This window comes from Pempheris klunzingeri, chromosome 11, assembly GCF_042242105.1.
Source record: "Pempheris klunzingeri isolate RE-2024b chromosome 11, fPemKlu1.hap1, whole genome shotgun sequence".
Lineage (NCBI taxonomy): Eukaryota > Metazoa > Chordata > Actinopteri > Acropomatiformes > Pempheridae > Pempheris > Pempheris klunzingeri.
Genome location: NC_092022.1, coordinates 1,780,267 through 1,797,235, shown reverse-complemented (window position 1 = coordinate 1,797,235; position 16,969 = coordinate 1,780,267). Strand labels below are relative to the sequence as shown.

Genomic DNA, 16,969 nt, shown 5'->3' with positions numbered 1-16,969 from the left:
TGCAGCTAAAGACTGTAGCCTGTTGTGCATAGAGGTAAATTAAGTGGGGGCTGAGATAATCGCTGCTACCTACAACAAGCCTTCCCCCTCCTCCATCACCCTGTTGCTCACAGCAGCCTGTGTTTCACCACAGCAGGAGAGTTCCATTGACCGAAATCAAAAATCACTGTTGATCTACAGTAGAAATCACTCACATGACTTTCAGCATTATTATTGAGAGGAGGAGGACGCCCCCCCCACATTCTCACACCAGTTCCCCTCACAGGATTATATGGCTTTTTCGTAAAAAGGTGAACTTGTTTTCGCCTCCTGATTCCACCTCAGCCAGGCGGTTTGCAACTGGCTCGCAAGCTCGAGATGACGAGGGAAGGTTACACGTGAGCAAAAGTGGAGAAGAGACAGTCCTGCGCGTCTCTAAGGCATTCATTCATTCATTCATTCATTCATTCATTCATTCATTCATTCAGTCTCTTCGTGGCCGCAGCTTTCGGAGAGTCCTTCACGTGGATGAAGTGAAAACCAAACACAGGGTCGTGATTGTCACTGATGTCTGACAGTTATGTAATTTGACCACGTGGCAGAAGCACCGCTCACACTTGCGCCTCTTTTTACAGCATTTTCACTCAAACGTCCATTATTTTGTTTGGCCTGTAGATGCGTAATGTGGTCAAACGGGAAGAGCTGCGATCGGTAGCTCTTAACATGGATGAAAGGCAGCTGCTTTACAGTATTCACAAAAATAATGGGATGGATTGTTATAGTAATTTTAAGGATCTACCTGAAATGTCTGCATAACCTCAGTTTACACGCTTTAACCTGCTTCATCTGACCGGACCAACAGAACAATCAGTCAGAACCCAGTGGACACACGTACAATCTTAACTTCAAGTAATTGCTTAAAATTCATAAAGTGAACCATAGTGCAAAATATGTCAAACAAAAAACAACAAAAAAAAAAAAAGATTCACGCTGCTTATTTCTTCACCAAAGAACCAAAACGTTTTTGCTGGTTGTGTCGGGGGTGTTTCTCGATCCACGTTTGGCTCGCGAGTCTCTGACAGTTGGGCCACTTTGTGACTTTTACAGTCGCAGGCTGCTTATTTGCCCTCAGTACGCATAAAAGCTGCACATCTGCACAACATCTGGGGACGGATTAAATTGCCGTCAGGTGCCACGTTCATCAAAGTCCTCTCGGGAAAAAAAACACATTCAAACAGAGGAAACACCCTCAACATGAAACTGCCCAGACGTCCTGTTGATTTACATTTTGAGTGTAGGACTCCATGTCTGGAAATGTGTTGCAGAACAACCTGCCAGACATAAAGTAAATATTTTTTTGTGTGTGTTTTTGTTTTTTTGTTGCAGTGACTGACTAAATCTGGTACAGTGGGCTTCAAATACAGACTACCAGAGTGACAGTTAGACTACACCACAAGAGCATTAAGATAGCAGAAATGTACAGCACAGAGCACAGACTGAGCACAACCCACCTGATTCAGGTCTACATCCAAGTGTCAAACTGAGCCAGTGAGTATCTACAAACAAGTGTCTGATCATTCTATGACTTTCCTATTCGAGTGGGTGATTTGTGGAGGTTTTGCTGTTATGTGAAATGAAAGTAACCCAAATTGACTTAAATTATTTTCAGAAACTCAGCTGAGGACCAACAACCATTTGACCGAGCAGAGGAAAAATCCACCCTAAAAATCACAACGTACATATTCTTCTCTCTCTCTCTAACAAACTGATAACAACGGCTCCCTGTAGGCGTCCACCAAATTGCACCCATAGTTTTAAAATTTTATTTTTCTAATCAATTAAGAATGATCCAAATGCCTAGTTGTCACTAGTCTGTGGTAGGGGTCCTTCTCCAGTTCAGGTAATGCATTAATTTGAGGGGGCAGTTTAAATGTAGAGCGATGTCAATCTTCTTCTCCAACTGTTGGCGAGACAGCAAATAAGCATATTTCCCAAAATGTGGAACTATTCCTTTAATGACTGAGCAAAACACTGCAAGAGTAAAATAATATGTGGGCCGGGGATGAAACTGCACAGTCATAAGATATGTGGCATTTTTTGTTCAGTTTAAATGTGTGGATTTTCTGAATGACTAACTGCGGAACATCTTTTCCCCTCAGAGTCCACAAAGCTGATTCAGTGAAGTCACAAGAAGTGACCTTATTAATGAGATTTTGTGCCCAGAACGGGAGAAATGGGCGGTGAAGTCGGGTCTTTCCGTGCTCCTGGTCACGCTCGGGTTGAGGGAAATGAAAAGTAAAGTAAAGCCCCGACTCTGCAGTTAGGGGAACGTGTGAAGGGTGGATTTTCCCTCAGTCGCTGGTCAGTGTAGCTCTCCCACTGCGGACTATTTGTTTAGACGTGCACTCACTCTCATTAATACACACACAGTATTTCATGTACGCACTCACCAGCTCAAGGTAATCTGTCAGAACTGAGTCAGACTGGTAGGTTAACAGATCAGTTAACCTTAACTAATCAACCTTAATTGTAATTTCCCTGCATTTAAAGACAAAACAATCGGCGTTAAACATCCAAGCATAGATCATTCGCTTCAATCAGCTCATTCGGTTACGCACAAGTCAGCAGTAGTGTTAGCAGACAGTTAGTAGCAACAGCAAGAGACAGAAGAGAGGACCGAACAGAACAGAGTTCACCAGTCAGAAATGCACATTTCCTGTTCCTGACGCTCCCCTCAGATATTAACCTTGATGAGAAATGCAGGAAAAGCAAGTTTTTCCTCTTCCTCTCCTCACACTACGGGCATCTTCCAACAAGCTGGAGACCCAGACCCACTCAGGAGAGCTCATAGGATCACCAGAGGTGCTGGACAGATTCTCCTCCTATATTAGGGATCCACCCATGTCTCCCCCGCCTGCGGGGTAATGCCTCAGCCCACCTCCCCTGCGCAGCGAGTGCAGCGCCACAGTGCAGCAGCCTCTCAGCAGTGACCCTATGTGATACATGGGCTGCCCGCCACGGCCTGGGCCGCGGCAGAGCCACGCCACCGTTGGCACCACAGGGATGGCCACTGCGAGCAGATCGACCAGGAAGTGACGACTCCAGTAACTTTTCTGAACTGTCCCAGAGTCGGAGGGATCTTTATTCTCCGCTGTGGTGCCTTGTTCTTTAGTTCCATCTTCATCATCATCATCATCATCATCATCGTCATCATGGACTTCTACTACAGTGACACCAGCTATCTCCTCGTGGGAGGTGGACCTCCTCGGCTGGGAGGTGCGAGGCTGTTCCACACCTGGTGATAATCCTGGCCGACTTGGACTCGGCTCTGCTGTGTTGACCTGGGGTGATCCTGCTGATCGATGATCTTCTTGCTGACCGTCTTTTGCACTGAGGTTTTCCAACATTGTTCCACTCTGTCTGCCTTCTCTGCAGCATCCTCCAAATGTGAGCTCACCCTGCGTCCCTGCAGATGTCTCTAAATCACACAGTTGTCCTGCTGCCGCCTCCTCAACTGAACCCTGAACTTCCCCCTCATTTCCTCCCCCTGAGCCCGTCTGTGTCTGCTGCCCTTCCTCTGCCAGTCTGATCACGACTGTTTCCTCCTGCAGATCTGTCACAGCAGCCTCCTCCTCTCTTTTCTCATTTATCTGCCTTTCCTCTTCCTCCACCCCCTCCGTCCCCCCACTCAGAGGGCTTTCCATGGAACATGACACAGTAGCAGACCGTGGTAAGGAAGGGACCAGTGGCGTTTTGGAGACTGGGATCGGCTCTGTGGCCGTACTCATGACCGTGGCTGTGGTTACTGAAGTTGTGGTGGTGATGGAGTCCAGCTCCTCCTCACCCTCATCAGACATCCAGGTGGAGGTGGGGCTGCAGGCCTGGGAGCGGAAAGTCCGTTGCTCCGCAATGGTATCCAGATCGGAGGGGTAGCCTGCTGTTGCAGGGATGGGGCAGCTTTCGGTCTGAATGCCTGTCTCCCGCAAGGGGTGCAGGTAAAGGTGGTGATGAGACAGGCATGGATGGCTCATGCAGCCCATTCCACCCAAGCCACAACGAAAGGGCACCAGTCGCTCGCCTGTGCACAGCTTCTCGTAGGTGGAGGAGTGCGGCATAGTGTTGGGCACAGAGTGGGACAGGTTGTGAGGGAAAGAACGGGGTAAGGTATGAGAGGAGAATGTGTGAGGCAGGGAGTTGGGCATCGAGTTGGGCAGAGAGTTGGGCATCGAGTTGGGCAGGGAGTTGGGCATCGAGTTGGGCAGGGAGTTGGGCAGGGAGTGGGAAAAGGTCTGCGTGTAGGAGTTGAGTAAAGATGCCGTTTCCTCAGAGAGGAAGGCAGCCTCCAGCAACAGGTCGGCCCGGCTGGGGACACTGCTCTCCCCACAGCACACAAAACCACTGTCCTGGGTGCCGTCACCCGACAGGCAAGGGAAGTCCGGGCCATTGCCGTTCCGGTCTGCCAACGCCTGATCACTCAGCTTGGTGTAGGTGGAGCTGCGGGTCAGAGAGCGGGCTGGGGAGCCGTCGCAGGAGCACGACCCCCTCCCTCCTACTGTCAGTTTGGGTATTCCCCCTGGACTTTCCCCTGATACTGATGCTGGTGCCGAACCCCCGACACGGGTCCGACAGCCTGGTATGGCTTCCCCCTCCTTGGCTAATCCTGTCTGGGCTAGCTCCATGTTGAGCAAAAGGTTCTCAAGCTTGTGGTTCTGAATGTTGATGTCTTGGAAGTACTTCTGGACCCCTATGTCCCCACTGAGCCCCCCAGCATCACTGAGCCTGGCACGAACAGTGTCCACAGCCTGTTTGAGCTGCTGGATCTCCTGACGCGCCTCCTTCAGGGCCAGCTGAGCCTCCACACGGTGGCATTCCTCCTCAACCCAGTCCTCCTGCATCCTATAAAGCTGACCTCTCAGCTCATCTATCTCTGTGTCCCTAAGATGGTCAAAATGGAGAGGAGAAAGGGGAGAAAGAAAGCACAGAAGAAAAGGGGAGAGAACAAGAGAGTTAAGAGGATAGGGGGATCACGCTTAGCTTAAGGGTAAAGGTTGGAACCTGGAAGAAGTAACTGTGGAGAAGACAGAAAAAGGATCATTAATATTGGCCAGAAAGTTGTTATACTTTCAGCCTCAGTATCTCACCTGTCCTGCAGAGTATTGATGGTTTCCTTTAGCCTGGCCCGCAGGTGTCGGATACACACCTCCTTCTGCTGCAGGGGTGTGAGGTACTGCTCTGGTGGGGGCGGCCGGATACCATGGTTGTCTGTACATGACGTGTACTTCTGATGACGTCTGACGGCACAAACACATGAAAGGGCTTTTTCTAAAGTTCTTTAGAAATGATTTCACTTGTGTTGTTGGGTATCAAACCTCAACACTTTTTTTGGTAAATTGCTCACTGGCAATGTTTTGGGTTTCATCAACTCTTGCTGGGCAGGTAGTGTACAGTGAATTTTTATAACTTTCTTCCTGAAAACTGCAGCTTACTAACACTGGAAACCACACTGATGAGATGAAGCCTGAACTGTGGGGAATGGCAGAGGCAGGTGAGGATTCTCTGTGGGTTTGTCACTACGAGCAACAGCTTCTACGTAACACACAGTAGTTTGAGACACTGTTATTACAAAAATATTGACAGAAGCAGGTTTAAATGCTTGAACATGGACTTAGAACACCTTTAGGGAATCAGGTGGGGTAAATAATTTTGCTTGTGTTACAAAGCAACAGGAAGAAGCTATGAAAGTGATTCCAGACCTCTGAATTACTGATGAAGTGAAAATGAAATGGGAGTTCAGTCTGATGTAAGGAATAGAGATATATGATATATGTATATAAGTTTGGGTTGTCACGCAAAGTTTCAGTTTCAATTTGTAACTTTCATGTTTGGTTTTGAATTAGTGCAATCAGTTTTTTTTTAAATCAGAGAAGCTTTTCATCCCCATTTCTGAGCAGGTGATGCAGTTTCCAATGCCTTACCCTTTGGTGGGGCTGCAGTCGCTGCCTTTACAAGAGCCTGAGTTGCTGCTGCTGCTGAGGGAGGTGTTGCCATAGGGATCTCTATTACTGGGCGCGGCCGGCGTTCGCCTGGTCCAAAAGCAAGAGGAGAGGTGAGGAGTCTGTTCCTGCTAACACCATTAAACCACACTCCAGATAAAGAGGTGACAGTAAGTTCTGTGAGCTGTTGAGCAAAACCATCACGACACTGTTCAAAACCACAAAACAAAAGAGACACGAATGGTGCAAACGTCACTCCAGGTCCACTAACATGCCAATACAACAAGGAAATGCACAAACAGACAGGTTACAAATACAGAGGCCAAAGTCACTGCTAACAGAAAGCAGTTCTGCCTTAGAAACAAGGACAAACACTCCTTTGGGCACTGACAGTGATGTTGCAGTTTTTTCAAAAACAGAATGTGCTCTGCAAAGATAAAAACCCTCCAAAAAAAACAATCAAATCATATAACTGGAAGAAACATTCCTCAAAAGAAATAAAGTGAGAATGTCTTTCACTTTTAAGTATGCAAAAAGGGAAAAAAAAAAAAGAACAAACAAGAAGGGAGTAACAGGTCATGATGCTGAACATGGAAACCGTTCTCACGTTTTCCACATCATGAAACATTCACAGCATTCGCAAAAGGGTCTCATCATTCCCATGCTTTAGAGAGTCAACACTGACGGGGAGGAGAGAGGAGGGACTCAGAACAGACCGAGAACGAGGGGTGGAGGGAGAGTTTGTTGAGCGGCTGTGGCGATCTGGAGACTTGGTGGAAGCATATCCTTTGGTCGGCGACTTGGTCGATGCATAGCCTTTAGTCGGGCGCATTGAGACCATATAGCCTGTCTCCATGGGGACGTAGTCTAGCTCAATGAACCTGCAGTAGTCAAACCTGACCAGGCAGAGACAGCAGGGTGTTAAATCACAGAGGACAGCAGAGGACCACACCAGAATGCTACAAGTGTACGCACACTGTACTGTACATGCGTTAGGGTTCGCCTACTTCACACAGAGCCTGAGCTGCAGGCAGGCAGATGCTAAATATCAACAAGCACTTTAACACTGAAGGGGCCCGAGAGACGTGGCTCGCTAAAAGCTTTCCAAAAGGAAATACAAGTGCTTTAATAGTTTTGGCTGCTGTCCTTGGCTTCACACAGGAAACATCTATAGAACACAAGCTCACACAACGAATGGTCTGCATCCCAAAACACAATTCACAAGAGATCATCGGCGGCTCTAATGATCAGAGAAGCAGCATTAGCATTTATTCATAAGAGCCTCATCGTCTAGAGCGTCTCAGTCCAAACAAGTTTAAAATGGACGTCAAAGACATAAATTCAACCTCTGACTCTGACCTCATCAGATTACAACATCTCCCCTATCAAGACAAGTTATATTGGCTTTGCTAAAATTTGAATGGACTATTAAAAAAGGGCACAGAAGTCTGTTTAACTGTTAAAATGACGTCAGATTTAGGCAGCAGTGAAGTGGTAAAGACCAATCCGACCCCAGGAGCTATCAAACATCCCTGCTAGTCTGTCTGTCCACATCCTGCTACAGAAGATGTCCTTCTTTCCTCTTCTGTAAAACAACCAGTGCTGAGAATAACTGTGATGAAGTTGCTTACTGCTCCCTGCTCAGCCACTCACAACGTCATAACTTTAAACACTTTAGGAAATATACTAAAACCTGAGTCCTAAAACTCTACTGCTCTGTCTCTCCGTTGGATGTTACGCGAGACGCAGGAGGAGATTAGCTTAGCTTAACTTAGCTTAGCATGAGGAGTGGAAGCAGGGGGACGTGGCTAACCTGGCTCATTCCCAGAGTGAGGGCGCAACAGGGTGTGTCCACAAAGTAATCATTCTTTAACTTTGTCTTGTTTGATTAGTTTTACATTATAGGACACACATGAAACACTTGTATGGCTTTACAGGCCTCTGTCTATATCTATAGTTCCAAAACAATGCTCTGCTATTTCTGTTGTTGTACGGACTAACCACATGAGAAAGCACGTGTTGTGGTAGTGAGCTTTAGAGGTGCTGGTCCCCTTTAAGTGATGCAGGCTAGCTGTTTCCCCCTGCTTCCAGTCTTTATGCTAAGCTATGCTAAACGCCTCCTGACTCTACCTTCATAGCGTATGAGCACATATCCCAAAATCCCTTTACTGTTCCTTTAAACTAACCCATGTCGGACCATAAAAAAAAATCACCTTGGAGACAATGAAACAGCACATATACAGAATATAGATAATATTTTTTCTTATAATCCTGTAGTTAAGTATCACAGTACAGTTTTATCTGGTAGCCACTGGAGGAGGAAGGGTGATCTGTGATGGGCAACTTCTGTCAAGACTTTGCTTGCCGATGATAAATATTGTAATGTTTTATGATCAGTGATATTGATGACACATAGTTAATGCTACAAACAGTGGTTACGTTAAAAAGGACGTGACTGTTGCCCAATCACTGGCCTCTACAGAGGGAGGAGGGGTCAAGCAGGACCAATCAGAGCAGCCATGAGGGATTTTTCACGCAGGACACGATGACTCTAACTTTTGAAAGAAAAAAATAACTGAATTGTACAAATGAAACGTTGAATTCATGAGAAATTCACGTGTTCCTGGGTTTGCTGGTCTGGTTTGACCAGCAGAGTACGGTGGATAATGCTGGCAAACTAGCTAGCACTATTGGGAAAATACAGTTTTTTGACTTCCTGACTTTTTTGCACCACTTTTTCAATTTGTTTCAAAAGTCACATGAAGTCACACAGTCAGAGGTTGTATATGGATGCTAAAAAACTCCTTTGAGGATAACTCCAATCAAAAAGGTCCCAGCAATCCAACTGTCCCCGAGTTGTGCTGAGTAATCATGTCCTGTGTGATAGAATAAGGGAGGAGGCCAGATATTGACTACTCAGTACTTCACGAAGATCAATATATGGCAAAAGCCAAGACAGAACAGAAAGAGGTGAGGGGAAGCAGCTGAAGCAGTGAGCCTGCGGAGGACAGAATAAAAGAGCATCAGTGTTTCAGGTGTGGCGTCCATCTGCTGGGATGGAGGCTGTGAACTCTGGGTGGGGGGGAAACAGACTTGTGGAGCTACTCGTAGATAAGATGTAGAGCTGAGTGCTGCCAAGGGGCCTGTTTTGGTTAGTCTGAGTGGGTGCAGTACAGAAATATTCCTTTTATGCGGTGGTTTGTTTCTGGTAGAGACAGAGACTTTGCTCAAGAAGCTGAAATCATTTTTGATAAACCATATCTCGTTTTTCAGTAAACCAAAAAAAGCACATTCAGGCAATGCCGGTGTCTCACCAACTCTGTGCTGTTGAATTGTTAGCCACACGGTGGTGACCGAGCGGCTGTGGTGAACCAGTGATCACTTGTGATCACAGTATGCTTCCACAGCACAACAACGGCGTTATATCAACGGTGCATGTAGCCGCTAAACACAACTTCATGCTCCGAACACTGACAGACCAAACCGTGTTGTAAATCCTCCATTTTTAATGTGCAAATTTCTCCAGTGACTCCACTAATGCAGGTGGAAGTACACACCGACACGGCAGGGTTTCCCTTGTTTCCTCCTGGACCTGAATAAACTTGGAGGTGACGCGACAAAACAACACACACAAATCTGGTGTTTGTCGTTGCTGCTGCCAACTTCTAAAAGGTCATTATGAACACCAAGAGCTCCAGGCAGGATCTCAGTGTTGCTCTCATGTGTTCTAGTGGGACTGCGACTTAACTGCAAACTCTGTCATGTAACAAATATCCTTCAAACTCAATAAAACAGGTCAGTCCTGCAGCTATTGACCGTAACTCGGCATAGCAGCCCTGAGAGAAGTGTTACGTTCGTCCTCTTTCTAACAGCGTTTTCTCTTGTTACATTAAAAGCAAAACAAACTGTGTGTGTAATCTAAGCATCCAAACAGGTTTATGTTACTATGAAATCAGTCTGATCTTTTTTCCTTAGTGCACTGTGGCTAACTGGCTAAATGTTTATTTCAGCGTCTCATCACCTTGTGATGGTCATTAATTACTTGTTAGCTGGACAAGCAGCTTTAGTCTTAGCCAGCTACCGCTGATAACATTTTCCAGTGACAGATGTCAACTGTTGTGGCTAGAAAGAATTTTGATGGTAAATCTGCCACATCATCATCACCATCATCATCATGGCAACACTAACTAAAGGTCGGTGGAGCCTAGCAAAAGGACAATTGGAGAATGGAGGGAAAACCATGTCAAAGTAACACAGGCGGCATAAATGTCGCCTGCGTGCGGTTGTCGGTCTTGTTTTAGTGGCTACAGTGCATGCCGGAGCTAAAGCTACAGCTACAGAGCATGCTCTCTGAGACTGGAACTGAGGTGAGTCTCACGCAGGGGGCGCGGGCACAGGAATGGCCACTGGCGCCGTGGCCCCTGGCGCAGCCGTCCCCGTCCCCGACCCAGAGCCCGACCCCGACGCCGGCTTAGGCACCGGGACGGTCGAGGACGCCAGTATTTGCTGCAAGCGGCGTTTGGGCTGCAGCGCCTTCAGGGGGTTGAATCTGGGGAAAAGAGATGAGAGAGAGGAGGACACCACAGCTACAGATTGAACCGTCTGTAGCTACATGTTACCACACCAGTAGAACCAGCACAACCACTAACCAGGAGCACATTTATCTGTCTGGGACCCACACATGACCCTATGACTTGCAACATCTGGATGAGACTACTGATTAAAACCCTTAAGATCACTTGACACAGTTAATATAAGTGGCCAACAGTCATGTTGCGTTATAAAACACACTCTGGACACGTTATTGCAGCTTTTGGTCCATTAAGCCGTGTCCAAAGGATGTCCAGTGGCTGCAGGAAAAAACACATCAATACACTCTATAAACTGTGTTCAGGTTCCAGTAAACTTGCTGTTCACTAGTGTCTGACTGAGTCTACTTCACTTTAAGTCCATTTTCTTGCCAATAATACCACGGCTCCTCGGTCTGGATCACTGACACAACCGTGACTGCAGCAGAGAGGAGGAGAGCCAAGATGGTTCCTTTTACAGAGGGAACATTTTATTTTCTCATCTTATATGCGACTTATAGGCCAGTAATCAGAAGAACTTTTAGGTTGCCAAGTTGTCTCTCAGTTCCAGTAAAACCTTGAAGAATTTATTGGTGAACGAAGATTATCTCACTTTCTAATTAACCAACAAGTCTTCAGTTATTGATAGAAACGGTCACAGGTCTGTGGTAAGTTGTCTGATATTTGTAATGTTAATAACCTTGATCCAGACGTCAGACTGTCCACTGACTCTGACGACCTGATGAACTAAAAAAGTTAAAAGACAAAGCAGGTATCCTGCAGGAGGAGGATAAACACCAGCCGGAGATTTTTCACCAAATCTGTTCTTATAAATGGTTTTTATAACTGATCTATAAAGCTTTAGTAAATGATGTGTTAACCATTAATAAAGCTGGTAGTTTGAACTCATTAACCCTTTATGGCAGGCCCCTAATTAGAAAGACTTTGGGGAAGAAACAGGGTTTAATTTGTTAACCTGACAAGGAGCAACATAAGCTGAGCTACAGAAAAAAAAAAAACGGACAATCAACAAAGGCTGACGAAAGAAAGAGAGAATGTAGAAAACGTGAGAATAAGTGGGATGTTTTAATATGTTAATACACCTGCAGCAGGAGTGCAGCTCCACCTGGGCCTGTGCTGCTGGAGGAAACATGGAGGACCCATCTGTAGTTATCAAGTGTCTCTCCCAGGAGTCACTCTGTTACTGCGATGTTACTGAAGAGGGAGCGACGTGTCACTGTTTCACCACTAAGCTGCAAATTAGAAATCAGGAATTCTAGTTTTCTGACTGTGGTATCTCTCAAAATGCGAAAACATTTCATGCCTAGGCTGTAGGTGCATAGGCAAATATGGGTGAGAGAGTTATCTGAGTGAAATATACAAAGAAATCTCATTAAAAAAAGGCTTCTTTTCAACATGTAAACATCAATGTTCTTGCTTTGTGTTGCACCTCTTGTCGTTTTGATTAGCACAGCCGGGTTGGTGAGGAAGAGCACGGCTGACACTGATCCAGTTCAGTCCGTCCAGAAATGCAAACGCAGCATCGGCAGGAGTCCAGCATGTGAAGGGCAAACCGAACAGCCTGCTAATCTGACGCCGCCGTCACATGTGGTGGGACACAATAAAACTGTACTAACTATAACGTTGTGCCGCTGACTGTCTGATTATATTTACTGCTAACTCACAAACATTTATTCATAGCAAGAATGGCGTTTCTTCTTCTTCTGTTGGTAAATGTTTTAATTGCGTGGCTAATATCTGTCAGACGTGTGCGTTAAATGCTAGTTACACCGTCTTTAATCTGCAGGCTGTGGCCCATTTGCATTGCTGTTTGGCAGTGATATTACAAACTAGAATTTTACCACTGGGTTTTTTAATATCTATAACTTTCGGGGGCACAACCCCCCCCATAGATAGCTCCAGTGCCAACAAGCCATCTGCACCGTGGCCTGTAAGTTAACACTGGCAAGACAGACGCGTAACTGAAATCCCCCGACATGTTACATGATGCCCGGTGAGCTCTGCCGTGTTCTGCATGTGCACCGGTGATGTGGCAGAGCTGGCTGTGATGCATCTCCTCTCCTCCACTGTCCAATCCAATCCAACATGATTTCTGTAACGTAACCTAATCTTGGATAACACCGTAAGGCAGCTTGTTGAAATGAATGAATGTGCGCTTCTGTACACGTCTGATTTATTTCTGCGGTAACTGTTACAGGCCCACATCATCCCTGCTGCTGTAAGTTTGGGGGAAGCCTCTTTCTTTGCAGACAGCACGTGTTCTCTTTTGCATCCTGCAGAAGAAGATTAGCATTTTTTGTTTTGGCAGCACTGCAATCTGTAATGATCATAAACTTGTTAATGTTTCTGCTGCTGTGTTCTGTTAAATAACAGCTGAGTCACTTCCAAAGTTTCGGAAAGTTGACAAAATGGTTTTAGTGCTATAAACCATCTTCCCTCACATGGCACAATAGAGCTACGTGTCCCCTACATTCATTTCAGCCACGGCTTCCTCAAACTGACCTGAATACTCTGGCACCAAAGAACAAGTAACAGGTCCTCATTGGCTACCTACCGGCGAGAGCCCAACCCAGACCTCCGATTGGCTGGAGCAGGGGCAGTCATGGAGCCAGACGACCTCTTGCGCAACCTTAAGCTTCTTCGGTCCTCACTTTGTCTCTTCGTTCTTCAGCTCAACACTGAGAGAGCCTGGAGGAACACACAGACACGAGCAGTGAGTGACCACATGCACTTAGAGACTTTATAGAGGTCGTGCACACACACAGACAGTTTTGCTGACTGCCTCCGCGCTCGTCTGTGGATGCCTCGGCTCCAGCTGGCGAAGACGGAGCCATCAGGGTTCAGCAGCCAATCGCCTTCCAGCCATGGAGGGAGAACAGACCAATCATCACCCATCTCAAGCAAGATACCGCTGAGAGAGGCAGAAGTGAGTGAAGGGGACTGACTTTGGCATCTTTGGGCAGCGTGAGGACACAATCAGTGTGTTTGTGACACACACACACCACACACACACAACACACACACACACCACACACACAACATACACCACACACACACACACCACACACAACATACACCACACACACAACACACAACACACACAACACACACACACACACACAACATACAACACACACACAACACACAACACACACACACACACCACACACAACATACAACACACAACACACACACACGTGACCCCGGTGTCACGGCGCCGAGAGCGAGAGGAAGAGATGGAAGGAAAAAGCTCACAGAGTGGAAAAGAGGAGGATTAACAGCATCAATAATACATCACACACAACTCAGTGCCGTGTGTGTGTGTGTGTGTGTGTGTGTGTGTGAGAGCACCTGCTGTAAGTCACCTTCCTGCTGTGCTGCCTCTCAGAAAGAGTCAGTGAATGAGGACATAAATAAAGCCTGATCTTCTCCTCTGCTCCATCACTTGAACATTCACTCAGATCCCGTCATTGCCAATAAAAAGGTGCATCCCGTATAACTTTATTCACACGTGACTCTGCAGTCTTTCATTTCATGTTTTACAGCATCGCCGCTTTCATTAGATTCTAAAAACATTTAAGTTGAGTCTGTGAAAACAGCCTAAAAAAACTCTCCGAGCTCACTCACACGGCACAATTCAACAAAATGTCTGATGCCTGTGGGGAAATTTGAGGTGCATTATGGGAAATGTAGGATGATTGAGGGTCCTGTGCCGCCTGTGATACGTAAAAACACAATGAAGCAGCCTATATGGTGTATTGATTACACTATATTCATAGTATTATTACTATTATACAACTAAAACACTGTCCCGTAGGGATCCACACACACACACACACACACACACCTGTGGTCTCATTTCTCTTGACTTCCTCCCATATTTCGATCTGTCTGATTGCGGTTCTGAGCACTGCTTTATACAACTGCTATCTGCTGCCCTTGAAGGCCACATCAGACTCGTACTGTTCTGTCAGACTGAACTAGTTTCACCAGCAACTTAGAAAATCGTTTTCAGGATTTCCTGAGTAACTTTGAGCAAACAGAGTTTCAGCAGCGCATGTTGAAACTCATTTGGCAAAAAATGACTCATATGCAAATGTCCCCTCTGTGTTACCGGCCTCATTAAATGCTGGATAAAAAGAACTCTTGTTAACACAAATGTGTTGGTGGTCAAATTCAAATGAAGTGGATTATATTATCTGTGTTATTCAGCTGAGTTTATTAGACTGCGTGTCTCTCCACATGGTCACAGATCATGTTTCTTCAGATTTAAATGTGTCTTGTATTCTTTGTTATTTACAGTAGAAGCAGATAAACTTGTGTAAACCTTTTTTCATACAGGATTATGTGGAAATGCTACATTTTTGGAGCAGTGGAGTAAAGATGCAGATCGATTTAGATATTAAAATGCTTTTTTCCAGATATTTGCAAAAATATGTAAACTTTACAGCCCCACCTTGAGGTCAACGGCTGTCATGTTATGTGCCTGAGTATTGGATGCAAATTGCTGCGTACTTGACTGTGACGGTGCAGCAGCTTGGCAGATGTCAGGCAGCTTTGAGTGCTGCACATTTCGTCCAGTTTACTCTTCTTGGATTCAGCTTGGTAGCAAACAGGCCGAATGGCTCTAAATCCTGTTTAATTAAGCAGTTATCAGTCTGCAATATGGTGATGTAATAAACAGTCGAAATAAAAACCTGAGAGAACCAAAGAGATGAGGAGGAGACACAGGGTGAGGGGGGGGGCAAGCCTGCAGCCTGCATCTGATTGGCTGCTGGGCTTGTTTAGATTAAAGCTACAGAGAAAATGACTTTGTATAAATTCATCTTCCTCTTAATTAGTCTATTATGTAACGTGGGGATCATAACTGCACTCTGGGACGTGGGGCCGAGGAAGGCAGCGTGTTGTTTGGCCGCTGTCACGACAGATCAAACCACATCACAGCACATCATACAGGATTTATTACGTTAGGCCTGTTACGTAACCCCCCCCCCCCACACACACACACCGCAGGGGAGGCCGACACGCAAGCTGACAGGACAGAAACACAGAGCAGGTAGAGGACAGGAGACGGGGGGGGTGAGAGAGGGGAGGCAGAGGGCGGGACGGAGGAAGTAACGGGGGGAAAAGAGAGAGAGGAGCCAATGAGGTGAGAGGAGGAGGCGGCACGTGTGAGGGACCCTGTGAAGGTGAGGAAGTGGAGACAGGAAGGAGGAAGGGATGTTCGATGGAGGGAGGATGGACAGCACCATTTTGTCAAGTGTGATAATCTGGACACATGGAAATATGTGATTACACACACACACACACACACACACACACGCAGAGTCATTGCTGCCTCTGATAAGAAGAGAAACTGCAGTGTCTCCTCTGCTGCAGGCTCAAAGACAGTGTGACCTTGGCTAATCTCTGCACAACATTTGTTTCAGACGTGCAGAGTCGGTGTTCCTGACGGAGCGCTGGCCTGAGAGCACAAAAGCTGCTCGTCACGAACACAACGCAGGAGAAGAGTGTGAAAGGCGGAGATGCAGAGCGGTGCTGAAGCTCCCCCTCCTCGCCGGGACGGAGCAGACTGCAGCGGTAACGCAACTCACGACTTGAACCCCCATAGGTGGTGACGGGGTGGGGAAGGGAGGGCTGTGTGTGTGTGTGTGTGTGTGTGTGTGTGAGAGAGAGTGTGACTCACTGTGGAGTCTCCACGAACACGCTGTGTGTTCCCCGTCGACAAACAGAGGTTTACAGGCTGTCGGATGGCCTCGGGGTCGACAACACTGAGTCACTGCTGTTAGTCCAGGACACACTGTGTATGGGGGGGGGGGCTCTCTAACCTCTCTGGTGTTCGGACACTGATCAGTGAGAAGCAGTGAATCATGAATAAATACTCTAAAATCATACTGTTGCATTTGAGGCTGAGAGGTAACATGGTGCATAATGTTTCTTCTGTAGTCCGACAGATTACAACCTCAAGTATTCCAGATAAACAGGAAGTAGTTCTGATATTTAATGAACACATTCAGCCACAGGTTTCTAACTATGATGGAGGCTAAACTCTCAGTAGTGACATCGTCCTCGGTGCTGCAAACAAGCAAGAAGCATTTCTACCCCTGTGTACAAACTGCACAAATCCAGGATTCATTAATATTTTCTTACGTGTTTAGAGGTGCCTCAGACCACTACATGCATATTAAAAAGGCATGTGTGTTAAAACAAAAACAGAAAACTGAAGTTGCTGCTCTCATCAATTATTGTAGTTTAGTTTTAGTAATTATTATAGTTCAAATTTTAACTCTAAAAAGTGTGTCCCAGTCGCAGCTTACAGCGGCGGGTGTGAGATATGATTCACTGAATTATAGCAGGTTTAGTTTTCATTAGTTTTAATGACGTTAATGATCTTCTGTTCCGACCAAA

General features: G+C 46.3%; 1 protein-coding gene across 1 annotated transcript; it reads right to left on the bottom strand.

Annotated features, from left to right (window-relative positions):
• Nucleotides 1–2,861: 2,861 nt before the first annotated feature.
• snphb (syntaphilin b) lies at nucleotides 2,862–7,336 on the bottom strand. The gene is made up of 6 exons (XM_070838861.1): nucleotides 7,332–7,336; nucleotides 6,743–6,868; nucleotides 5,955–6,062; nucleotides 5,121–5,270; nucleotides 4,269–4,914; nucleotides 2,862–4,094 (listed from the first exon to the last, which is right to left on the bottom strand). The coding sequence occupies exons 1-6, from the start codon at nucleotides 7,334–7,336 to the stop codon at nucleotides 2,862–2,864; spliced, it is 2,268 nt and encodes a 755-aa protein (XP_070694962.1).
• Between the last annotated feature and the right edge of the window lie 9,633 nt (nucleotides 7,337–16,969).

Bases quoted from the DNA above. Each gene is read 5' to 3' on its own strand.
- snphb (XM_070838861.1), bottom strand. The intron at 5,271-5,954 runs GTAAGGCATTGG...TTGTGCCGTCAG, and splicing joins GACTGCAGCCCCACCAAAGG to ACGTCATCAGAAGTACACGT. The intron at 4,915-5,120 runs GTGAGATACTGA...TGACCATCTTAG, and splicing joins ATCAATACTCTGCAGGACAG to GGACACAGAGATAGATGAGC.